General features: G+C 37.6%; 1 protein-coding gene across 1 annotated transcript in view; it reads left to right on the plus strand.

Moving 5' to 3' along the window:
* The first annotated feature begins 2,260 nt into the window (after positions 1 to 2,260).
* The window catches only part of AK5 (adenylate kinase 5), a 94,528-nt gene continuing 75,920 nt past the window's right edge, over positions 2,261 to 20,868 (plus strand). Inside the window, exons 1-5 of the mRNA XM_032192516.1 lie at positions 2,261 to 2,464; positions 4,093 to 4,279; positions 5,314 to 5,481; positions 11,492 to 11,661; positions 11,789 to 11,902. Coding sequence (XP_032048407.1) covers positions 2,405 to 2,464; positions 4,093 to 4,279; positions 5,314 to 5,481; positions 11,492 to 11,661; positions 11,789 to 11,902 — 699 coding nt within the window. The 5' untranslated portion in view covers positions 2,261 to 2,404. The remainder of the gene's footprint in view (positions 2,465 to 4,092; positions 4,280 to 5,313; positions 5,482 to 11,491; positions 11,662 to 11,788; positions 11,903 to 20,868) is intronic.

Raw genomic sequence — 20,868 nt, forward strand, 5'->3', positions numbered from 1 at the left:
TTTTTTGCAACAACAACAGAAAAGATTAGCTCAAAATCATTCTTTTTTTGGACAATAATTTGGACGTGCACAATAACAAAAGATTTACGGCAGAACAGCCAGAATTTTTATTTTCTGATAGTATGACTTAACTGAGCAAAATGACAGGGAGCTTACAGTAGAAAACAAACATGTCAAACAAGACTTTATACCCCCCCCAAAAAAAATCACATTCCTGAGGAAGATGCCACAATGTATGCAAAACCATGGAAAGCATGTGAAAGGAAAAGTTATTCCAGGACATCCAGAACATGGGATGAGATACTAATTTCCCCATAAATGCTGAATATATAAATATAGATATGCTGAAAGCCTACAAATGGAATTTGTCTGAGACAATAAAATACAGATTTTTTTTTCATAAACTAAAAATAAATTTAAAAACCACAAAATGCCAAAATCACAGTTCTGTCTTCCCAAATAGGATGGCATCTTCCACTAGCCTTCTCTTAGGACAGAGCTTGTTTTAAGAAAATATCTATTTAATTTATTTTATTCTTCCTCTTATCAAGCTTCATTTCAGGTATTTTAAATGCAAATGTATCATTTCTTTTTATTAGGACATTGGAGGCTACTCTATTTTGTACTTACTTAAGCAAAACTAAGATACTGTACTTTTCAGTGAATGTTCATTTGGATGTATTAAAATCTTACCAAGAGAAAGGAGGGTTAATGCCACATCCTTAAATACATGAGAGGTTCCAATTCGGGGACATCATGGCAGCTTTCTTAAGTGGACACCTGGATTCACGGACAATGGAGCTGAGAAGGGTCTGAAGCTGTCTAATCCAAGCTCCTTCCCAGAGGTTGTTCAGATGAAGTGGAGCATGAGCCACCCATCAGTGGGGTACTGCAAAGAGGTGCTATTGGGTGACTGAATACCTGGAAAACATCCCAGTCTGGTTTGTCTGAAGAAGACAGTGGAACTGCCCCTGGGGCAGCATTGATCGGTTGGGGAATGAACAAGGACTGCAAGCCCCTCCAGGAGAAAGGAAACTGCATAAAAGGCTGGAGGTAGGGCAGAGAAAGAAGGGGGCAGTTCAACTACAGTGGCTGCAGATGAGAGGGAGCAGCATGCCTAATTGCTGTTGACCTACAAATATATCCACGCACAAGACGAGAAGCTCCCAAAAAGGCTCCTAAGAAGACAATCCAAAGTACGGGCAGTACAAAGCTACAGGAAGCCCAGCTCACAGTTATGTAACCTATTTCTGTTAGGGTGTGTATGAGTGAAACTACATGGATGTTGTGTTAGAAAAGCTCAGCATCAAACAAACAAACAAGCCAAACAAGCAAACAAACATCTAATTAGAACATCAAACTTGATGTAGAACAATTAAGCAACTGAAATCATCTACTCTGACTCCCAGTATGCCACAGACTATTGCAGGAGATACCCCCTTGATAGCACTCATCAGAGCACATCTAAAATCTGCTCCTGCATCCAGTTTGGGGCTCCCCAGAGGAAAGATGTTGGTAAATTGAAGTGAGGTTATGGACAGCCACAAAGATGGGCAGGGAAGGGGGCACTTGCCCTTGAGGACAGGCTGGGGGAACTGGGCTTGTTTAGCCTGGGGACAGCTTAGAGGAGAGACAGCAGCAGCTCCTCAGTGCCTGTGAGTTTACCACGAAGATGGAGCCAGGCGCTTCAGAGTGGTGCAATGTCATGAGACAAACTGAGGCAGGATAGGCTCTAATGGAACAGGAGGAAACCCTTGTTCACCAGGAGATCAGCCAGGCACAGGTTGCCCAGACAGGCTGTGCAGTCTCCATCCTTGGAGGTTTGCAGGATGACACCGGACAAAGCCCCGACCAGCCTGGTCTGGGAGCAGGAGGTCGGACCCCAAACCTCTTCGGGTCCCTTCCTGTACCCCGATGACCACTCAGGGGTGGTGGCAGCCCGTGGGCTCTCAACACCCCAAGGCGTACAAAGCACCCCGCGCTGAGGTGCCAGGAACCGCGTTACCCTGGGGAGCTGCCCCCAGCTCCCCTCATCCCCTCAGGGGGCTCACGGGGGGCACCTCCAGCGGCTGGCAGCCCAGCGGGGCCCCCCACCGCCTCCTCTCGGCCTCCTCCCCGCAGGCACCCCCAAACTTTCCCCGGCAGCCTGCGCCCGCCCTCCCTCCCCGCCTTTTTTTTATTTTTGGGGCGGGGGGGAAAGGAAAAAAATCCGTGCTCGCTCCGTGCGGCGGGGCCGGGGAGGCGGGCAGCCTGCCTCCCTCCTCCCCCCCCAGCCCCGGCTCGCCCGCCCGCAGGAGCCTCGTTGAGGCTCCCGCATTGCACCGCCGGGCCGTGCCGGGCCGTGCCGGGCCGGGCTGTGCTGTGCCGGGCTCGGGGCTCGGCGCTGCCCCCCCGCGCCCCCGCTATGAGCGCCGGTGAGGCCAAGGAGTACCTGGCCCGCAGGGAGATCCCGCAGCTCTTCGAGGTGAGGCGGGGAAGCGGGGAGGCAGCCGGGGGGGCTCGGGGGGATGCTCCGCACCGGGACCCCTTTAGGGGAGCGGGCTGAAGGGGGCTAGAAGGACGGGGCAGCCGGCCCGGGGGGTGCCGTTGTCTTCTTTTCATCTGCCTTGGGAGGGAGCGAACTTGGGGGGCCGCAGGGCAGGGGGACCCCAGTCCGCTGCCGCCCTGCCCAGGAATTCAGGCGGCCGGCAGCTTGAGGGGTGTCTCGGGCTTTTCCTCGGGCTGGGGGATTTTTTTTTCTGAAAAAAAAAAAAGCAAAACGCACAACTGTTCAGTGAGGTTTTGTTTGGCTTCCTACAAGTTACCTGCTGCTAATGGCTGGTAATTACTTCTTCCCTGTGCAATGTGGATTTTTTTTCTTTCTTTCTTTTTTTTTTTTTTTTTTTTTTTTAAGAATCAGCCATCCTTGCCTCTCTATAAAACACACACACACACACGCATTTTCCCTGGTCTGTTCTGAAGCAAGACATTTTTCTACGTGTGTTTGAAAATTACAGGGCACAGCCCATGCTAATGTTTTACTAGCACATCTAAAATGTGAATGGTTTAGCAAGAGATGCAGATAAAACTGTTTTTCTCTACAGGCGTAAGGCTCGTGCTGGAAATTTTAAAAAATGGTGCACATCTGCAAAAATATCTGCCTAGTTGCTGTGGTCAGTTAAGTAATATCATAAGAACCTAGATGCATATAAATGATACACTGTTTTATAAACACAAATCTATGTAAGTAACAATTATTGTATAAACTGTAGATAATGACAAATAACTGAGCAAAGCCTCAATCAGAGCTCTTTATGACTAGTATCAACTACAACCCTCCATGTATTTGCACACAAATTAGGGAAAGCACAAAGGAAGAGAAATCACCCAGACACATGTATTGTTAAGAGTAGGTTGGATGCAGTTGTCTCGTGGAGAGGTGAGATGATGACCTATGTATCACTTTGTCAAGGAAAATCAATTCCCATGCGTCAGAGGAGGGCCTGGCATTCCTTCTTCCACACACCCCATAACGCTCATTGGCAGAATGAGTGTAGAATTAATACTGGAGACAGGGATTTTCTAATGGCTAGGAATTTCTGCTCAGCTAAATCTGGAAGTGCCTGTGGACTTCGGGTTTGGCTTTTTTTTCCAATGCTATTTGAGCATTTCTCGTGTTTTTTAGTTTTTTTTTTTTTTTTTTTTTTTCATTATTTGTGAAAGTGTTGGCTCAACAATACAGATAAAATACCTGTCTTTAAGGAAAAGATACATTTCAGTATTTTAGTAGGCTACACTGTGTGTGCAACTTTTGGGGCTTATCTAGCTCATGTATTGCTGTGCATACATCTGCCAGTGGTAGGTCTTGTTATTCTGATGCAAGCAGACAAGAATAAAGACATAGCCACAAGCACCCTTGTTCTGAACCATTTTTGTGACACCAGCAAGTTCAAATCTTGTTATTTTGCAGGCCTTGCTCTCATGCTTGAATAGGAGAGTCTGAGAATACAAGGAACACAGGATTTCTCTGTATGGTCAAAAATTCAAAATAGAAGTGCTCATTTTTTCCTGCCATCTATCATTGTGGTGTGTATGTCCGATTTTACATTGCAGAGTCTGTTGAATGGATTAATGTGTTACAAACCTGATGACCCCATTGAATATTTGGAAAGCTGCTTGCAGAAGGTGAAAGAGCTTGGAGGGGCAGAAAAAGTGAAATGGGACACTTTTGTCAGCCCAGAAAAGAAGACTCTGCCTCCACTCAATGGAGGACAATCCAGGAGATCTTTTTTCAGAAATGGTAAGCAATTAAGTATGAACACACTTACATTTGCTGTACTGTGGAAGATTTTACATCCTCTACTGAGCTATTTTTTACTCACTTTCATAGCAGATCAAGCCTCATTCTGATCTTCCTTTGGCGAAGGATTAAGTATTCTGTTTGCTTGGGTTCTTGCATTTGGTTTTCTCTCCTCCCATATTGGATTCTGTGCAAGAGAGAAAGTTGTGATCATTTTGCAACCTGATGAAGGATGTTTGCTGTGTAAATATTTAACACATTAGTGGAGAGATTTCTTGTATCCTACTTAAAATACTTGTAAAGATAGGGGCAAAGCTGACAATACATTTGGCTTATATTTTTGGTTGGTCCTTATGGGTGTGTATGGGTGGGAAGTTAGTATACATAGTAACTTCCTTAGATTTATGCTGTTCCTTCTTTTTTATTGGAGCTATATGCAAATTTACTTAATACGATGGAAATGATAAATTCTTAGAAAAAGGTGTTTCTCATAAAACCTAAGCAAATGTCATACCAATACCTGTAATTATTTTATTTGTAATGTTAACGAGGAATAATGAGCTTATCTTTCAGTTTCCATAGTTATTCTTCCTTGCCATCCAGCAGTTCATTAAACTAATTAGCAAGAATACCACTCTATCTCTATGTACAACATGTATCACCAGAGGAGTTCTGCTTAACAGTACAGGCTGTCTGCACAATACCAGGTTTTTCTTCTCACAGGCTACTGCCAAACTCTGGGTGCCATGAGCAGATTTTCACAGCAAAGCTGAAGTGCTTATAAATTTAAAGAAACACCCAAGAGAACTGACTCCTAATGGTTCCAATTTAATAAATCAGCTAAATAGAGGCGAGGAATAATTAATACAGTAATAGTGAGCACACTGTAAAATTAGGATATATTATATATTTTATTACAGAAAAGCTAGTCTTTATGCCTTTTACTTATTACATTTATTTAAATCTGTATAAAGAATAGGTTTTCAGCTTTCTATATATTTCCACAATTCCCAGTTTGTCTTACTGTTTTACAGTGATGCCTGACAATTCCAACTTCCCATACCGACGGTATGACCGACTCCCTCCAATCCATCAGTTTTCTATAGAGAGTGACACTGACCTTTCTGAAACTGCTGAGCTAATCGAGGAGTATGATGTGTTTGATCCTGCAAGACCTCGACCAAAAATTATCCTTGTCATAGGTATGAAAGCAGACTCAATTTGACAAGATTTTATGTGTTACTTCATCTAGTATTTGGTACTGCAAATACATTGGATGCTTGTAGGTGTTTAAATGCATTTTTTTGTCTACCTTAGCAAGTTGTGCAGCCCGATTAGTGTATCAGAAAGTGAAATTGTTAGTGCTGAGGACACAACATCCCAAGTGTTAGCATTTTAGTGGAGTTGGAGGGAGCATCTGCAGTCACATTCTGTAGCATGAATCCCCATTGGTGGTTGGAGTGCTCACACTTTTGGAGCACGTCTACCAGTACAATTTAACGTAAAGTGAACCCAGCTCACCGATTTCATGACTGGTCTACCATGTGAACCAAAGTGCTCTTCCAAAGGGTCCTCTGGATCTGAACTGAAACACTTAAGGTAGACGTACCCAAAGCTGCTCACAAAAAAAAAAAAAAAAAAAAAAAAAAAAAAAAAAAAGGATATTTGAAAATATTGGATAAGCCCACTCAAAAAGGTGATAGGGAGCAGTTGTCCTCTGTATTCAGAACCTTGAAAACACATCAGTACATCAGTACATCTGGGGTGAACATATACTCTCACTTGTAATTAATCCCTAGATCTATTTGGTGAGTGAATCTTGTGCCATCTTCAGGGAGAATGAGCCATCAGTTATCATTAGTTAATTGTGCTCTCTCCCCAGGTTACCTCTAGTGTGCTGTTTAGTGTACTTTCTAAGCAACTCATCTTTTCCAGCCTTGGACCAGCATTCTGTTTATCAAGAGACAGCTGCAGTTTAAGGCTAAATCAATGCTTTCTTCTTTTTCTGAATTTTGATTGTTATCTGGGATGGTTGTCTTTCCAGATTCTACGTTGAGGCTTAATGCCTGATTCTCTGCACTGTTTAAATAGTTACAACAGAGGTGTCAGGTGACAAGAATCACTTTTTTTTTTTTCTCCTATAAAGTCTTATTTATTTTAGAGAGAGAGATTTTCTCCATAACAGAGAATATGTAGTATAGTTAAAAAAAAAAACAGAAATGTCTTCTCTGTGCTATACAGTGGGATCTCTAAGAACAGCGTGTGCTCTGCAAACAGGAGTTCTCAGAAATGTGATATTAATATATTAAAAACAGAAAAACAATCATTTTTCTAGATATTTGTAGTATGCCAAAAGAATTGCTTAAGCATTTTAATTGTCTTAATCTTTTGCTTCTGAAGTACAATTCTCTTCATGCAAATCTTTCCGTGCACCATTGAACTATAAAGTTTGCATTAGATGGAGAAAGAACACATGCCTTTCTTTCATCTTAACTAATTAGCTAGCCTTCCTTTTCACAGAGGAGAAAAACTGGCTCCTTTTCAGTCACCACAGAAGCCTCTTATGCATTGAGATCTGTATTGCGGTAGAGTGATGAATCAAGATTTGATCTAGGTGAAAGAGAGATTGGCTTTCAGCTCTGGAACTGAGCGCAGGAGTATTTGACGTGAAATCCTTGAACGCCAGCATATAATGAACAGAGCATGGATCTTACAAAGCTTTTCTTTTCCCCCATTTATACAGGGAACATTGTAAGCATCCCACAAAAGCTATTTCAGGTTTATTTTACAACTGAGTTTCTCTGAATCTGTCTATTATAGTGTGATCTGATAGAAACACAAATCAATATAAAGCTTAACAGCTATAATCCAGTTTTGTACAATGTCAAGAAAATTTCATCCAAATTCAACTTTCTATTGAGAAAGCACATAAAAACATAGATGGGAAGTATAAAAGAGTAACTAATATACTACATTAAAGAGAGATAATGAAAAAAAGTGAACTATTAATTTCAAGAAACAAAAATTGTACACAAAAAATGTGTTGCATACTTTTCAGTTTGCATAAAGTGCCAGCTAAGCATTCAGTTAAGAAGGTAGATATGTCTAACTGGCCATAATTCACCATACTGCCTAACTAGGACAATACTAGCCCCATTCACTGTTGGAGACTGCAATGAACAGAAGTTAAAAAACTGTCTTCTGCTTCACATATTTCTGAACTTTAATAATACACTAGCCCAAGATCTCATTCATGCTTCCATAAAGGTTTTTACAACCTCCATGTTTTATGAAATATATCATTCATATAATGAACCAAGTAGCTTCAAGGCAAAAAGTAAGTCAAAAAGGTGGGTTTTTTGTTCTTTTTCTGTGTTTGCTGAGAAGTCTTCTGATGAAATGTAAAGCTGCAAAGTGAGTACGTGACTAGACTTTAGAAAGATCATATGGAATCTTCCAGGATGACACACCTCTGAATCAATGGAAAATTAAGCTTCTAAGGCATTATAACAATAGAAAACTACATTGCATTTTAAAAATGTGCTTTCTAACATACTTCAAAAAATGCATTTTTACTATTTATACAGCCTGAATACAAGGATCTTATAAAATGAATTACCTCATGTCATTAGCTCCATTCTGCAGTATGTTTTTAAACTGCACTTAATGAAAAATATCCTTTTATAAGCAAAATATAAAGGATAGATCAAAGACCAAACTGTCAGTATTCAGATGATCCTTTTATTTTTTAAATCCAGTCCACAGCTAGATTTTAAAATCGCAGATATTTTCAGAAATCTTATTATTACACAAATTTAACTGGAATTTACAATTTAAGCAAAGCCAAAAGTTTGAACTTCCATTGAGAAAACTAAATTAAAACAACTGCTTTAGTAACATTTGGGGCACAAAAACCATCACTTAAAGCACTTAGAAAACATAATTTTATATGCAATGAACATTCCTTAGTCTAGACATCTATGAAATACTTAAAATAATCATCATGCTCTTCCTGAATAATGTATAGTCTCAGAATAAGTGAAAAGAATGAAAAACAAAAGTGATTTGATTTTCCTTTCTAGTGAACAGTTTGGCAATATAATTTATCAGAGTCAAAAATGGATACTGAGTTCAATAAATTATAATGACTTGCTGTGGGATGTAGTTTTGTGCTACCACTTTTCTCTTCTTTTATTACCTAAATTCAGCATTAGATCATAAATGGATAATCCCAGCTTGCTATAAAGGGACATTTTTGGGATTGAGAAAAACACAATATATTAGAAGTTTATGAACATTAAAGGAAATATTTTCGCCTTTTTATGCTTGCAAATATAAATTGAATGAACAGAAGTGCCAATCTATGCCTTTTTTTTTTTTTCTGCTTTTCTTTAATGGCAAAGAAAAGCTCTCATTTTCTTCTTCAGAAATGAAGTCTACTCCTTGATTTTAAAAAGTTTTACTGATATTTTTTCAGCTATTTTAGGCTTTTGCAGAGACAGATGCTTTTTTTGAGAAACAGTTCTATTTTTCTGGCACCTTTTGTATCTTTACTGGAATGCATGAGCTATTTTCCTTGTTACCAAATTTTCTACCATTTCTAATTTTCTACATATGAGCTATATATATTTTGCATCTTTATTGTTTCTGGAATGCAAGATAGTTTGTTCCAAACTGGTCTTGCATCTCCAGGGAAATAAACTGAATTTTCATCCTTGAAAGGAAGTTTTATATCTGCAAGAATTAAGAACAGTGTTGGCTCCGGTAAGTTTTATAAACCCTTTGCTTTGAAGCATAGTCACAACCTACTGCTCCTTTTATCCGGTAGTACTATTGCCAATAAATAAAGCCACATAAATACACAGAAATAAATGTTACCTGTGTAAACACACACATATATTGCATAATACAAATTAAGTTATGCTCACTAGATTGCAATATGTGGCTTTGTGTATATAGAAGGCTGCTTGTGGAAACCTTTAGACAGTGAGTCAACATTCTTGTATTTAGTAGTAATCATACTTTTACACCTGGCAAAATCTATTCCATGCACACCAGCAGCAATCATCTGGCAATTAGCAGCACCTCTTTGTGCTCTCGTTTTCATCTACTTAAGAAAAATTGCACTGGAAATCAATTACTGCAAACCCACTATCATCCCAGATTACCGAGAGCCTGTAATAAACCATAAATGACATAGAATTATCTTGTTTGAACATTTATATCAGGTACATTTTTGATGTAGGAGTGAAACAGAACAAAAGGTTTGCTGAAATGTGTTTGTCGTGGGGAAGGCTGGGTGTGCCATCAGAGGGAAAGCCAAAGCAGAGTTGCTTTGTAGGCACTTGAGTGGAGGAGGTGATTCCTGGTATAACAGATGCTTGCAGATCTACAAAAGGGAAACATCCTTTATTCTAATGAAGAGAATAGCTGAAAAAAGTCCATCTAGGTCACCTAGAAGACTTAAAATTCAAGAATAGCTGTAAAGGCTAACACAATCTGCCAAAAGAAGAGACAAAGTTTGTGCCTTGTTAGGGACAAACAGCAAGTGAACTTGGTGAGGGGAAAGTATTTTTCTGTTGGAATCCTACTGTATAGAGATAAGACAGTTTTTCTTTCACATCTTTGCTTGTGTGTTTTATGAACATCGGCAATTTGAACATCGTCAAGTTGGATGTACAGATGCTTATATTTGTATTGTTTATATTATTTTAATATATTATTTTAACCTGGCTTGATTTAAGCATTATTTATTTAATTGGGTAATGATAAAGAATTCTCTACCCAAGGGTGTAACTAAACTGTAGGCTGGGTTAAGGCTTAAGGAATACTTCAACAATATCTACATTTCCCTGCACATCCTCTTCAAGTGGGTCCTGATCTGAGCTGCAAGGGCAAGGGAGAGAGTTACCAGGGTCAGGGGACCAGAAGAGCTGCTAGTGGCTGCTGGTTTTGCTGAAAGCTCTCTGGCATGTAATGCTGAATACAGGTTTGAACCTGGTTACACATAACCATGTAGGGAGAAATACTGTAAAGCTTATTCTGCCATCAAATCTGTATTAATTACATAAAAGCTACTTATGGGAATGATACAGATAACAAAGGAAAGAGTTGTATTATTACTAACAGGCAGCTCATTGTATCTATATTTGCTTTCACTGCACTGCTCTATTTTTTAAAGTTCACAGGAAATGTATACTATATTTTTAATAACACTCATTCTTTGTCTGTTGAAATAAAATTCCAACTAGTTAGTTTGGGAATTAATACCATAACATTTATTTTGTTTTTGCTTTGTTATGCTATTCAGTAAAACACACCTTTCTATACATAAATATTTATTCTATCAAAACCATTCCGTATTTTGACACACTGGATTCTAGTTCCTCTGTTCTTCACATCATAACATGTCCTCTTAGTTTAGACCTGTTCTGATTTTTTTATACATGTATTCTTGCTTCTGCTGAAGCCAACCTTCACTTCAGCATTCCCTACTATCTAGCGTGGCTGTTTTCTGTGATTTTGACACTAATTCCTGTGCTAAATTCCAGGGTCTCTGTATTCTTCAGGTTGTCCAGCAATCTGAATCCAACAAATTGCTTCTCTGTCAGATGCTTCAAGCATCAATATCGGAAGTATGCATGGTTCAATAAAAATCAATGTACCAAATCACTATGGAAACATCTCAGCTGATTATTTAATATTTTTCTGTATTTTAAAATTAGAAAACCTCAGAAACTCATGCAAACTCATTTAAGAGAAGATTGTATTCGTTCCATTTTGTGAATAGTCCATTGATTTCACTGGCTTATTTCACCAGGTGTGATTCTGTCATGAATAAACACTTCAGACAATTTGGCTCTCTCTACCTTTGGATTCAAAGAGTTCAAGAGGAGACCAGTTCACTTGTGTCTCCTTCTACTACAAATCAAGTAAACTCCCTTGCAGAAACAGCTTTAGAATGAAGTCAAGCCCAAAAGAGTTTTTTTTTTTTTTTTTCACAAGTAGATTTGTATTCTTTTTTTACTTTTAAAAACTGTTACCTGTATAATCAGGTAAATGAGACCCATTTCTAATGAGCAGTAACAAGTCATGCAATGGCAAGAATTGTTCTGGTAATAGTTTGAAGATTGGTGCTGATAACAGAGATTTCACATATGATTGGGTACTTCAGGCAGTTTAATTTAATGTTTTGCTTATACTTAACAATAGGTGGCCCAGGAAGTGGTAAAGGAACACAGAGTTTGAAAATAGCAGAACGCTATGGATTTAACTACATATCAGTTGGTGAATTGTTAAGGAAGAAGATCCACAGCACAAGCAGCAATAGAAAATGGAGTCTAATTGCCAAAATAATTACCACAGGAGAACTGGCCCCTCAGGTACAGCAAAGTTAAGCCTATCCTGTGTTAATGTTTACTTTCTCAGGATTTGTACATGCTGTATTAATGTGTACCAACAAGAAAACCTTCTTTATAATCCTGAATAAATAACTTTTCTATGTGAAAGGAAACGACCATAACTGAGATCAAGCAGAGATTAATGCAGATTCCTGATGAAGAAGGTATAGTGATCGATGGATTTCCCAGAGACGTTGCCCAGGCAATCTCCTTTGAGGACCAAGTAAGAGTTTGGTTTTATTCTTATAACTACTTATATGTCTCTGTAACATCTAAGCTTCTTGAAATTAGCAGGCAGATTCCAAGAAAGATGCTATTTCTAACTGAGCATTGCTCTTTGAGTGTTTGCAAATACCTAATTACAGACTGACAAAAGGTTCTTCTTTTGGTTTATGTTATCGAGTGTGAAACCAGAGTATTTTGTAAAAAGGCGGTGTGATAACATAACCAATGATCCAAGTTTCCTATCTCAGTAATTAAAATCCTCTCAAGATGAAGAAGAAAATTAATGAAATCTAACAAGTAATATTTTTCATTTATTAGTTATTTAGAAAGGAGGAAAACATTATCCGCATCTATTTGTTCAATTTACTGTATATTAAGAGAAACGTACTTAAATCAAGTTTATAACAGTGCATTGAAAAAAATGAGAATAAAATGAAAGTTAAAATTGCCTGTTTTGCAAGGTTTTCTAAACCATAAATGCACTTTTTAGGTCATTTTGGTTATTATGAATTGCAGTTCTAAGATATAGTCAGCTAAAACTGTATTTCTGAGTTCTATTCAGATGTTGTTTTCCTGTGTATATTTTAAACTCGTCTAAAAATACATAATTTCAGTGGAAAAACAAACAGATTACATAATTTTCTTACCGAGTGCCGTTAACGTAATGGTTGTGGTCACAAGTAAAGGTTGCAGTTTCAGTGCTGAATTTTCAGAGCACCCTTCAAGCAGAGCATTTCAAAGTACTTCCCAATCGCTAGCATACTGCCGTTTTTGTACTTTGAAATCTAAGTGGCATTGCCGAGGCAGAAGTAACAAAAGCAAGCAACTAATAAGGCATTTCATTAATGTGCTTTTGTAAGGTATTCTGGGCAAAATTTAAAAGACCGAGTTGAGGAAATTAAAGGAAACAGACAAAATAGTTATTATAGAAAAGAGCCAATGACTGCCAGTTATATCTCCTTGTAATTAACAAAAGGGAAGATTAACTACTTTATAAATGAAACAGAGAGCAGGAATTTAGGCTTAATGGTCATTTCCTTGTCTCATTTTTATCTCTAGTATATTTTGTGATAGCATGACTTAAGAGCATTTCTTGGTTTCTAATTTTGCACTGATGTTGTGGTTGACGAAATAATGGGGGATGTAAGAATGTAAGAACTGACAGGAGCTAAATTATTAAATGCTTATAGTTAGCAGATTGTCCCTCTACAATGGAAAAATGGTTAAAAAACATAGGATCCATTACTAATCCAACTGAGAAGCAGAGATGAGGAGGTAGTAGAAGAATCTCTTGCAAAGCACACCGTGGAAGAGGAGAAAGATTAACACTATGTTTCATATATGGTTGAGCCCTCCCATTGCATCATTCAAATATGCTTTTCTAGTATTTCCAAATTTAATATGAAAGATTCCACTCTGCCAGTATGGTTAGCCCTTGTTCACTGTATAAAACTGCATGAAAAAAAGACTGATAGAAAGATGGATGATAGATATTCTGATTTGGGCTCCTTTTTAGTATGTTCCATGTCAAGGATGCTGTAGATTAGTCTTGCTTTTCTAGAGAAAAGAGAGAATGGATTTAGCCATTTTAGACTTGACTGTATTCTCAGTTTGTTCATTTTTAGGCTAATGGGATTTGCTAAATCTTCCTCCTCAATGCCTGGTTCTGCCTGAAAGATAGATGACTATTTGAGTCCCTCAAAAAAAAAAAAATTAAAAAATTGCACAGCACTTCATATAGGGCCACCTTTCAATCTTATCTGCTCTGAAATGAATATGGGGAGGGAAAGGAACCACAGAGGTTTTATAGGAGCACAGGAACGAAAATTTGTTCTGTTTAGGCTACCCCCCTCTTTCACCTATCCTTGCAGCTGACCTCTTATATGAGCATATCTAAGGCCATGGAAGTAAATGCAGAAAAAGGATGCATGTATTTCAATGTACAACACCTTTTTAATCCAGTATTTCATATTAGCTTTATATTTTACAGAAATAAAACGATTACTGTTTCTTTAAAATCCTGATTAGTAAACCATAATGCTATTTACATGATGATGTCTTGTAATAAGGCAAAGGAACTATCAGCAGATGTGGTACTTGTCTTCCCTCACAGGATGAGGCTGACAGTAATCCATGGCATGTCAGATTATTTACATTAAACATGCTAGTATTTCTGAGCAACACGGAGATCCCTCAATGGGAAATGCAATTGAGTTGTGGAGAATTCATTGATTAACTGTTGTGATAATTTGTGTAGGACTGCAATTAAAGATGCTGTGTTTGTTTTCCACAGTTTAGAAATGCTATAGCTTTTTTGCTAGCAGTGTGTAGAAGCCATTCATAATTTATAATGAGGAAGGTACAGAATTGGTCTCATTAGACAAAAGTGACAAGATGAAAAATAATTGATTGAAATTTTAGAAACGAAAATTTTGATTAAATAGTAAGACACTTTTTCTAATTAGAACTATTAAGCAATGGGACATCCTTCCGAAGAAAATAGTGAAATCTTACAAAATGCAAATAGTCAAATCCCTTTATTTAGTAATTAATAGGCCTTATTCATACAAAGACATCCCCTGTAGAGTACTGAAATGTGCTGATAAAAAGTTGTGAATAAAAATTGATTCTTATTATTGTTATCATCAGTTTTGATACAGACACATACTTTAAGACCTTTGCATGCTATGTACCTGAAAACAGCAGATGCATTTGTATGACACAAGCCATTTTAAAGGTTACATTTAGGGGAAGTGTCAAAAGATACACAGACAGATGAAGTAGGAGTTATTACTGATTTAACTTTTCCCTCATTGCATGATCCCTTTGCAGCTGATTGTTTTGGTTACAGGGGTTCCAAAATGAAATTGTATCCTTTAGAACAGTGATTTTACATTATTATTTGTTCTGTAAAGCAGCTAGAACACTTTTGGAATTTATGATGTACATTAAAATAATGATGGAAATTTGTATATAGTTAAACAGAGAAAGTTGGCCTTCTCAGTTCTTTCAGCCATATAGGAAATAGGAATAGGAAATTCCTCCCCTCCTCTCAGTGGGAGGAATGAGCAGCAGGGACAAGGGTGACTATTCACTTATTCTTTGTCATTTGAGTGTGTTGGGATGCGTATTCATTAGTAATCCTATGAAAGCTTGAAATAAGCAAAGAAGTATTCTTTTACAAGTATCATTTTCCACTGTATAGCCTTTCTCCTTTGCCCTTGTTTACACAGACAGAAAAGATCTCCACAAATATATGCAACAATACCAAAAATAAATTGCAGGGGAGAATGTGAAGGACAAGTTATTGCACTGCATGGAACTAGAGCTGAGTAATACAAGATATTGAGAGAGTAGCTAAGGCTCAAACAGAGACATGAGCATAGGAGGTCTATAAACAAAGCAGGCTGCCAAAACCGAACATAATTATAATTCAAGAGAACACATCTGGTCTTTATTAATCATAAGTAGTTTATATTGTTATGTTACTTGTATGTTGTTCCATATATTTGTGGTCTAAGCCACGCCGTCTCCCCATTTTCCACCAATGCATGTTGTGGATAGTGGATGCTAAAGAACTGAAAGGTGAAGCATGAAGGGCATAACATCCAACTTGCTCCTGAGCACTATAATTCCTTGAACTCTATTTACCGAACTATTTTGTACATATTATTACATTGATTTCACTATTAAGAACTGGGCTGAGTTACTGTGAAGATAAACTAATTTATATTGGAAATGGCTCACCATATGAATAGTGAGCGGAAAAGGGGAAGGTCAGCTAAGGTGCGTGGTTTCTTCTGCAAGCACACACAGATTCTGACTGTACGGTGTCTGCAGGCATCTTTAACAGAAACTATTTATGCTCAAATGATTCCTTCAGTTTTATGGCTGACAGCTGTTATTGAGACCCGACATTATTTGAGCTTTCATCGTCTCTTTGGTTTCTGAAAAAGGTAAATGAAAACTTATATGTCTGAACTCTAGTTACAATACTTGTCCTATATAATATCTAGTACAGAAACACACAATTATAAAGAATTCTTGTTGAACTTCACTTGTAATTGCTCTTGGTACTACCAGCACATTTTTATCCCGTTAACTAATCCAGAAGCTAAACTTTTCTCTGGAAAAAAATGTTATTCTTAGATAAATGAGTCAAAGCGAACCAACTTATGCTAACATTCCCAAACATACGTATAGTTAAAAGATTATGATTCCTTTCTTATTATGTTGCCAGGCTCCCATTTGGCCAGTCAGTACTCCAAGTGTTGCTAGGCAGAACTGTATTAAAAACACATCGCATCCCAATGACTAAAGCGCCTAGGATAAACCAATGTTTCATTTGCAATACTCACAGAAACACAATATTTTTCTTCCTGCTCAGATCTAGAAACCAGAAGGAACAAACCCTGCTTTCAAGCAATAATGTCAGTAAGTGGATGAAAAGCACTTTACACATCTGAGGAATTTTACATTTGAATTAAAACATTATTTTTTCTATTTTATTGAGTTTTGTTAATATCACTGTTCCTATCATCCATATATTTCAAGCAGAAAAATAGTCTTAAGACTATCATCAGTGATGTTTTCAGATTTTCAGCAGTGTTTAGCAGCCAGCAGCAGCTCTGCCATACTTACACCAGTTTCATTTCTTAATGGTCAGTTACTCATTTTAGCCTGTGAGATCTCATAGCCATGAGTATTGGAGAAGTTAACCTAATTTTATGTGAAATTCTGATCTGAGTTGAAACCAAGCCTGTATCTTTTTTCTTTTAATTATACCTTTGAAGACTGAAGGATTTGGACTCGATGATCGTTGTGGGTCCCTTCCAACTCAAGATATTCTATGATTCTGTGAATATATAACATATAACTTCTCTCACTGAAAGTTTTGGATTCTTGTCAGATTTTAATTCTTGCCAGAATTTGAGTCTCCCGTTTGTTAATTCCAGAAAGCAGAATCAATACTGCCAACGTTTATGATAGTGGTACTGTTCATAAAAACTTAAAGTCACATGAAAACATAAAAGTCACACAATTATGAGAATCTCAGCTCTCGCTTTAAAACAAAGTTTCAAGTGCTCATGGTTATGAAGGAAAAAAAAAAAAAAGAAAACATGAATTTTAATGTCTTAGAAGCAAACAGAACTTACAGATTATGTATTTGTTTTAAATGCCTGATAATTGCTGGATTCTGATAATTTTAAAATTCATTCTGATTGGTAGTAGTGCTGCTTTAATACTGTTTTATTTATTTATCTTTTCAGTTTGAGCCTGTACATATAGCTACCCTGAAGCAGACACTTCTAAGGTATCCATTATCTCTGCTGAGTGCAAATACAAGAAAGGTGTTTAGATTCCAAGCACACTTTCGAAAATGCCAAGGAGAAAATGGTTTACTTACCATTAACCTGTCAGCTTGAAATTCAGCAAGTCACCTACAGTACCAGCATGCTCAAGCATGCTAAATCTCTTCCTCTCTGGTAGCACAGCAATGAAATGTCTCTGACTGGTGTATTGAACTCAAATGACTTGTGAAGAAGCAGCAGCAGTTTGACTTTGTGTGTAATCTCTCACATGGTGATAAGTTTCTCTCATCCCAGGAGAAACGATTTCTCACTTCAGTATTTACCAGTTAATTTCAATTACTGCTTTGTGGAATGTTTTTTTTTGTTTGTTTGTTTTTCCATTTTCAGTCATTCATGCATAACTTTCCTTCTGATTTCAGTAATTTCTTCACCACCATTAACACCATTCATTTTAGTAGAATAAGTAAGTAGAGATGAAGTTTGCTTAAAACATATTAATTGTGAGGTTCACTAACAGTGAAATAAAATGGGGAACTGGTAAAATTAATGATTACTACTAATAAAATATTTTTGTAGAAATTATCTCAGCTGTGACTCAAGTTTACTTTTTAACTCCCAGATATATTCCTTATGGAAATTACTGTGTAAAATAATTGTGCTGAAGTAAAACAGGCTGTGTAGAAGGAACAGTATAGGCTGTTTGGAAGAGCTGACTTCTCCTCTCACAGCGTCAGGAAAGTAGCACTATTCCTCCAAGTCTGACACTTAAACCTCCAAGCAGAAATGATGCCTGCTAAGTCACCTCAAAAGCTTAACATAGGTGTTTGTGGCCAACCCGGATATGGCAGGTCCAACAGCCAAGCTCATGCTCAGCAAAGAGCTTCTCATAGAAAATCTGCTTTGTCACTGTTCAAGAACATGAGCTTCAGAACAACTAATGAAAGGAATGAAACCCTTCTGATAATCACCTGAAGGGGAGAGAATCTGTCCTTTGCAATAGGCTTTTGTTCCAGCAAATATGTTTTTTCCACATCATCGTCTATACGTCTTCTTCATTGCATTCCTTCTTCAATTTCTATTTCCCTTCCTCCAAATGTACCCAGTCATCTGTACGAGGGGTAGGAGTGTACCATAACAGCAGGCTGCATTGCTGTGTTTCCTTTCATTCATTCTCTTTGGCCCTGTGAGCTTTAAATTGCTTTCTTAAAGTCAAGTCTGAACGGGAAGCCTTGTAGAATGGTCTTATCATTGTCTGTTTTCTCTCCTGGTAGCTAAAACACTCTCTTGGGGAAAGCAAGCAACGGTTCAAATTTCTTCCTGCTGGGTAAAATCACATGTTTACTATTTTTCTGGGTAAAGATTCTTCCCTACTAGCCAAATGGGAGCTCATCCACTGTTGGTCCTTACCTCTCAGGAACGGACCTAATATTCTGTATTCAGAAAGGATTAAGACGCCTGCTGAGCAGTTCTGAACCTGGGATCTGCTTCAAACTCTCTTTGTAGCATTAACATTAGTATTTACAGCTAGGGATTCCTTTTGGTTAGCTTTCTTACACAGGGGAAATACTGCATTAGTCCTTCCTAAAGGCACCTGCCTCTTAATCAATTACTACAGGGCCTAATCACCTAGTCTGGGCAATTTGCTGTGAGCTTATTGTCAGACAGCATGAATATGGTTCAGAAGTGGTTACCAGAAAAAATCCTATTTTCAGGATTCATTCTTTGACAATACAATACACGACTTTGGTCTTTTAAAAGAAAAAAAACTATTAAAACAGTATAGTAACCCAGCAGAGATGGAATTATAAAAATCAAATCAGTAATTACAATGGAGAGCGCCCTTACAATGGACATAAACTTGCTGGTAACCTTTACCAATTGGAATAGAATGCACTGTTGAATTAATGATGATTGTTTGTTAACTGTCGGTTAAGTTTTCTCATGAGTATCTAACAGAACATACCAGGAATTAAGAAACAACGCATGTTCATCTTTTGCCTAATGAGGAATAATGACAGAGAGCGTAATCACCTAATTTATAGCAAACAACCACACTACTCTCAGTAACAAGAGGAGATGTAGAACATATCCCCAGAGAGATGAGTATCTTTCTACTTACACTGCTTTCCATCAATAAGACCACTTGAATGGACTTGAGCACTGACTTGAATGGAATTACTCTTTGTACTGCTTTAGGAAGGAGATTTAGACCCACAGAGAGTAAGTTTTCCTTACTAGTAAATACTATTCTAAAAGAACGAGAGGATTGAACATTTCCTACCCACCAGCGTTATTTTAAGTTGATGCCATATGCTTTTTGTCTCAGTTAAATTTCAGAAAGTTGTGAAAAAACAGAAACCTACCTGTTCCCATAGGCCAAGATTTTCCCTTCTGCCAAATCCCAATTAGTAAGTGGTTAAATTTGGTTCCCTTAGATATGAGTAAGACCCTCTACCTTCAACATAATGTAAGTGTGTTAAGAAAAATCAGCATGAAGGAATCCAGTTCTATCGGTGCTGGTTCCCTACACAGAGAACCATTTATATAAGCCAGGTTTAAGAAAAAAAGCAGTTCCTAGTCATTAAAATCAACACCAGTTATTCTGAGTTTAAAAAAAAAAAATATAACTTTGTTTTCAGATAAGTCATAAAAAATCATTTCCATTGCTAGAAAAAGAGCAACATGTACTCATATTTACATAGCAAGCTATCTATACTAGCACAGGAATAACCTCAGACATCCATGCATTCACACCAGGCTGTTACATTCCACCTTATTTATAAGCGTGTTTTGCAGGTGGGTGCAGTTGAGGTAAATGGAAGCAGTGTTTCATGAAATCAGGAATGAAATATCAATAGCATTTCAAGGGTTTACCCTGAAGGTTATAAATGCATGTCAGAGAAATATAGTAAGTGCTATTATGTCTGTAGACCTGTGGATGTAGAAGAGATATTACCCTTTCATACATCTAAAACTAAGTAGAGATGTGTTTATTAAATGGTCTCAAGATACTTTCTGATGATGAAGAGTATTCTGTAGGTAGGAGAGGAGTTCATAGAGGCATCACATAATCATGAATCTATTTTGTATTCCTACCTCAAATACGCTTGAATTACATTTTCTTCCACTTCAGAAAACCTTTTTGACAATACTTCCTTTGAAACTAAGTTTCATGAACTACGACTTTTAAACCATTATTTTCCATTGCATTTTATTTCAGTGAATGAAATGTATTTCAAATTACAAAAGCTCGTGTCAGAATAAATAGCTTTAGTTCTTAAGATTCTGATACTGTCTTTTGTTTTGTTACTGTTACTAGTCAAAAAATAAGAACAACAATACTTAACTCCTGTAGAGACCTTTCCATTTTAAAAAGCAATAGGGAGTAATTAAAAGCCTAATTAATTAATTTCTCAAAGCATTTACTGTGCTGTACCTCATTATTATCCTCATTTTACAATGAGAATCTTAAAGAATTCAGCCCAGGGTATGCTTTCACTTTTTCTTAAAAAGGAACTGACTGCTGAAGCCTGCCCAGTTTAGTGGAACTAAACAGGTGAGAAACCCCACGCCTGGTGGGGTCACAGTGGCTTTCACATCCTTCCCTTGCAGTGAGGCTGCACTTATTCAGCCACAGTTTCTTTAAAGAACT

Source organism: Aythya fuligula, chromosome 8, assembly GCF_009819795.1.
Source record: "Aythya fuligula isolate bAytFul2 chromosome 8, bAytFul2.pri, whole genome shotgun sequence".
NCBI classification, from domain to species: domain Eukaryota; kingdom Metazoa; phylum Chordata; class Aves; order Anseriformes; family Anatidae; genus Aythya; species Aythya fuligula.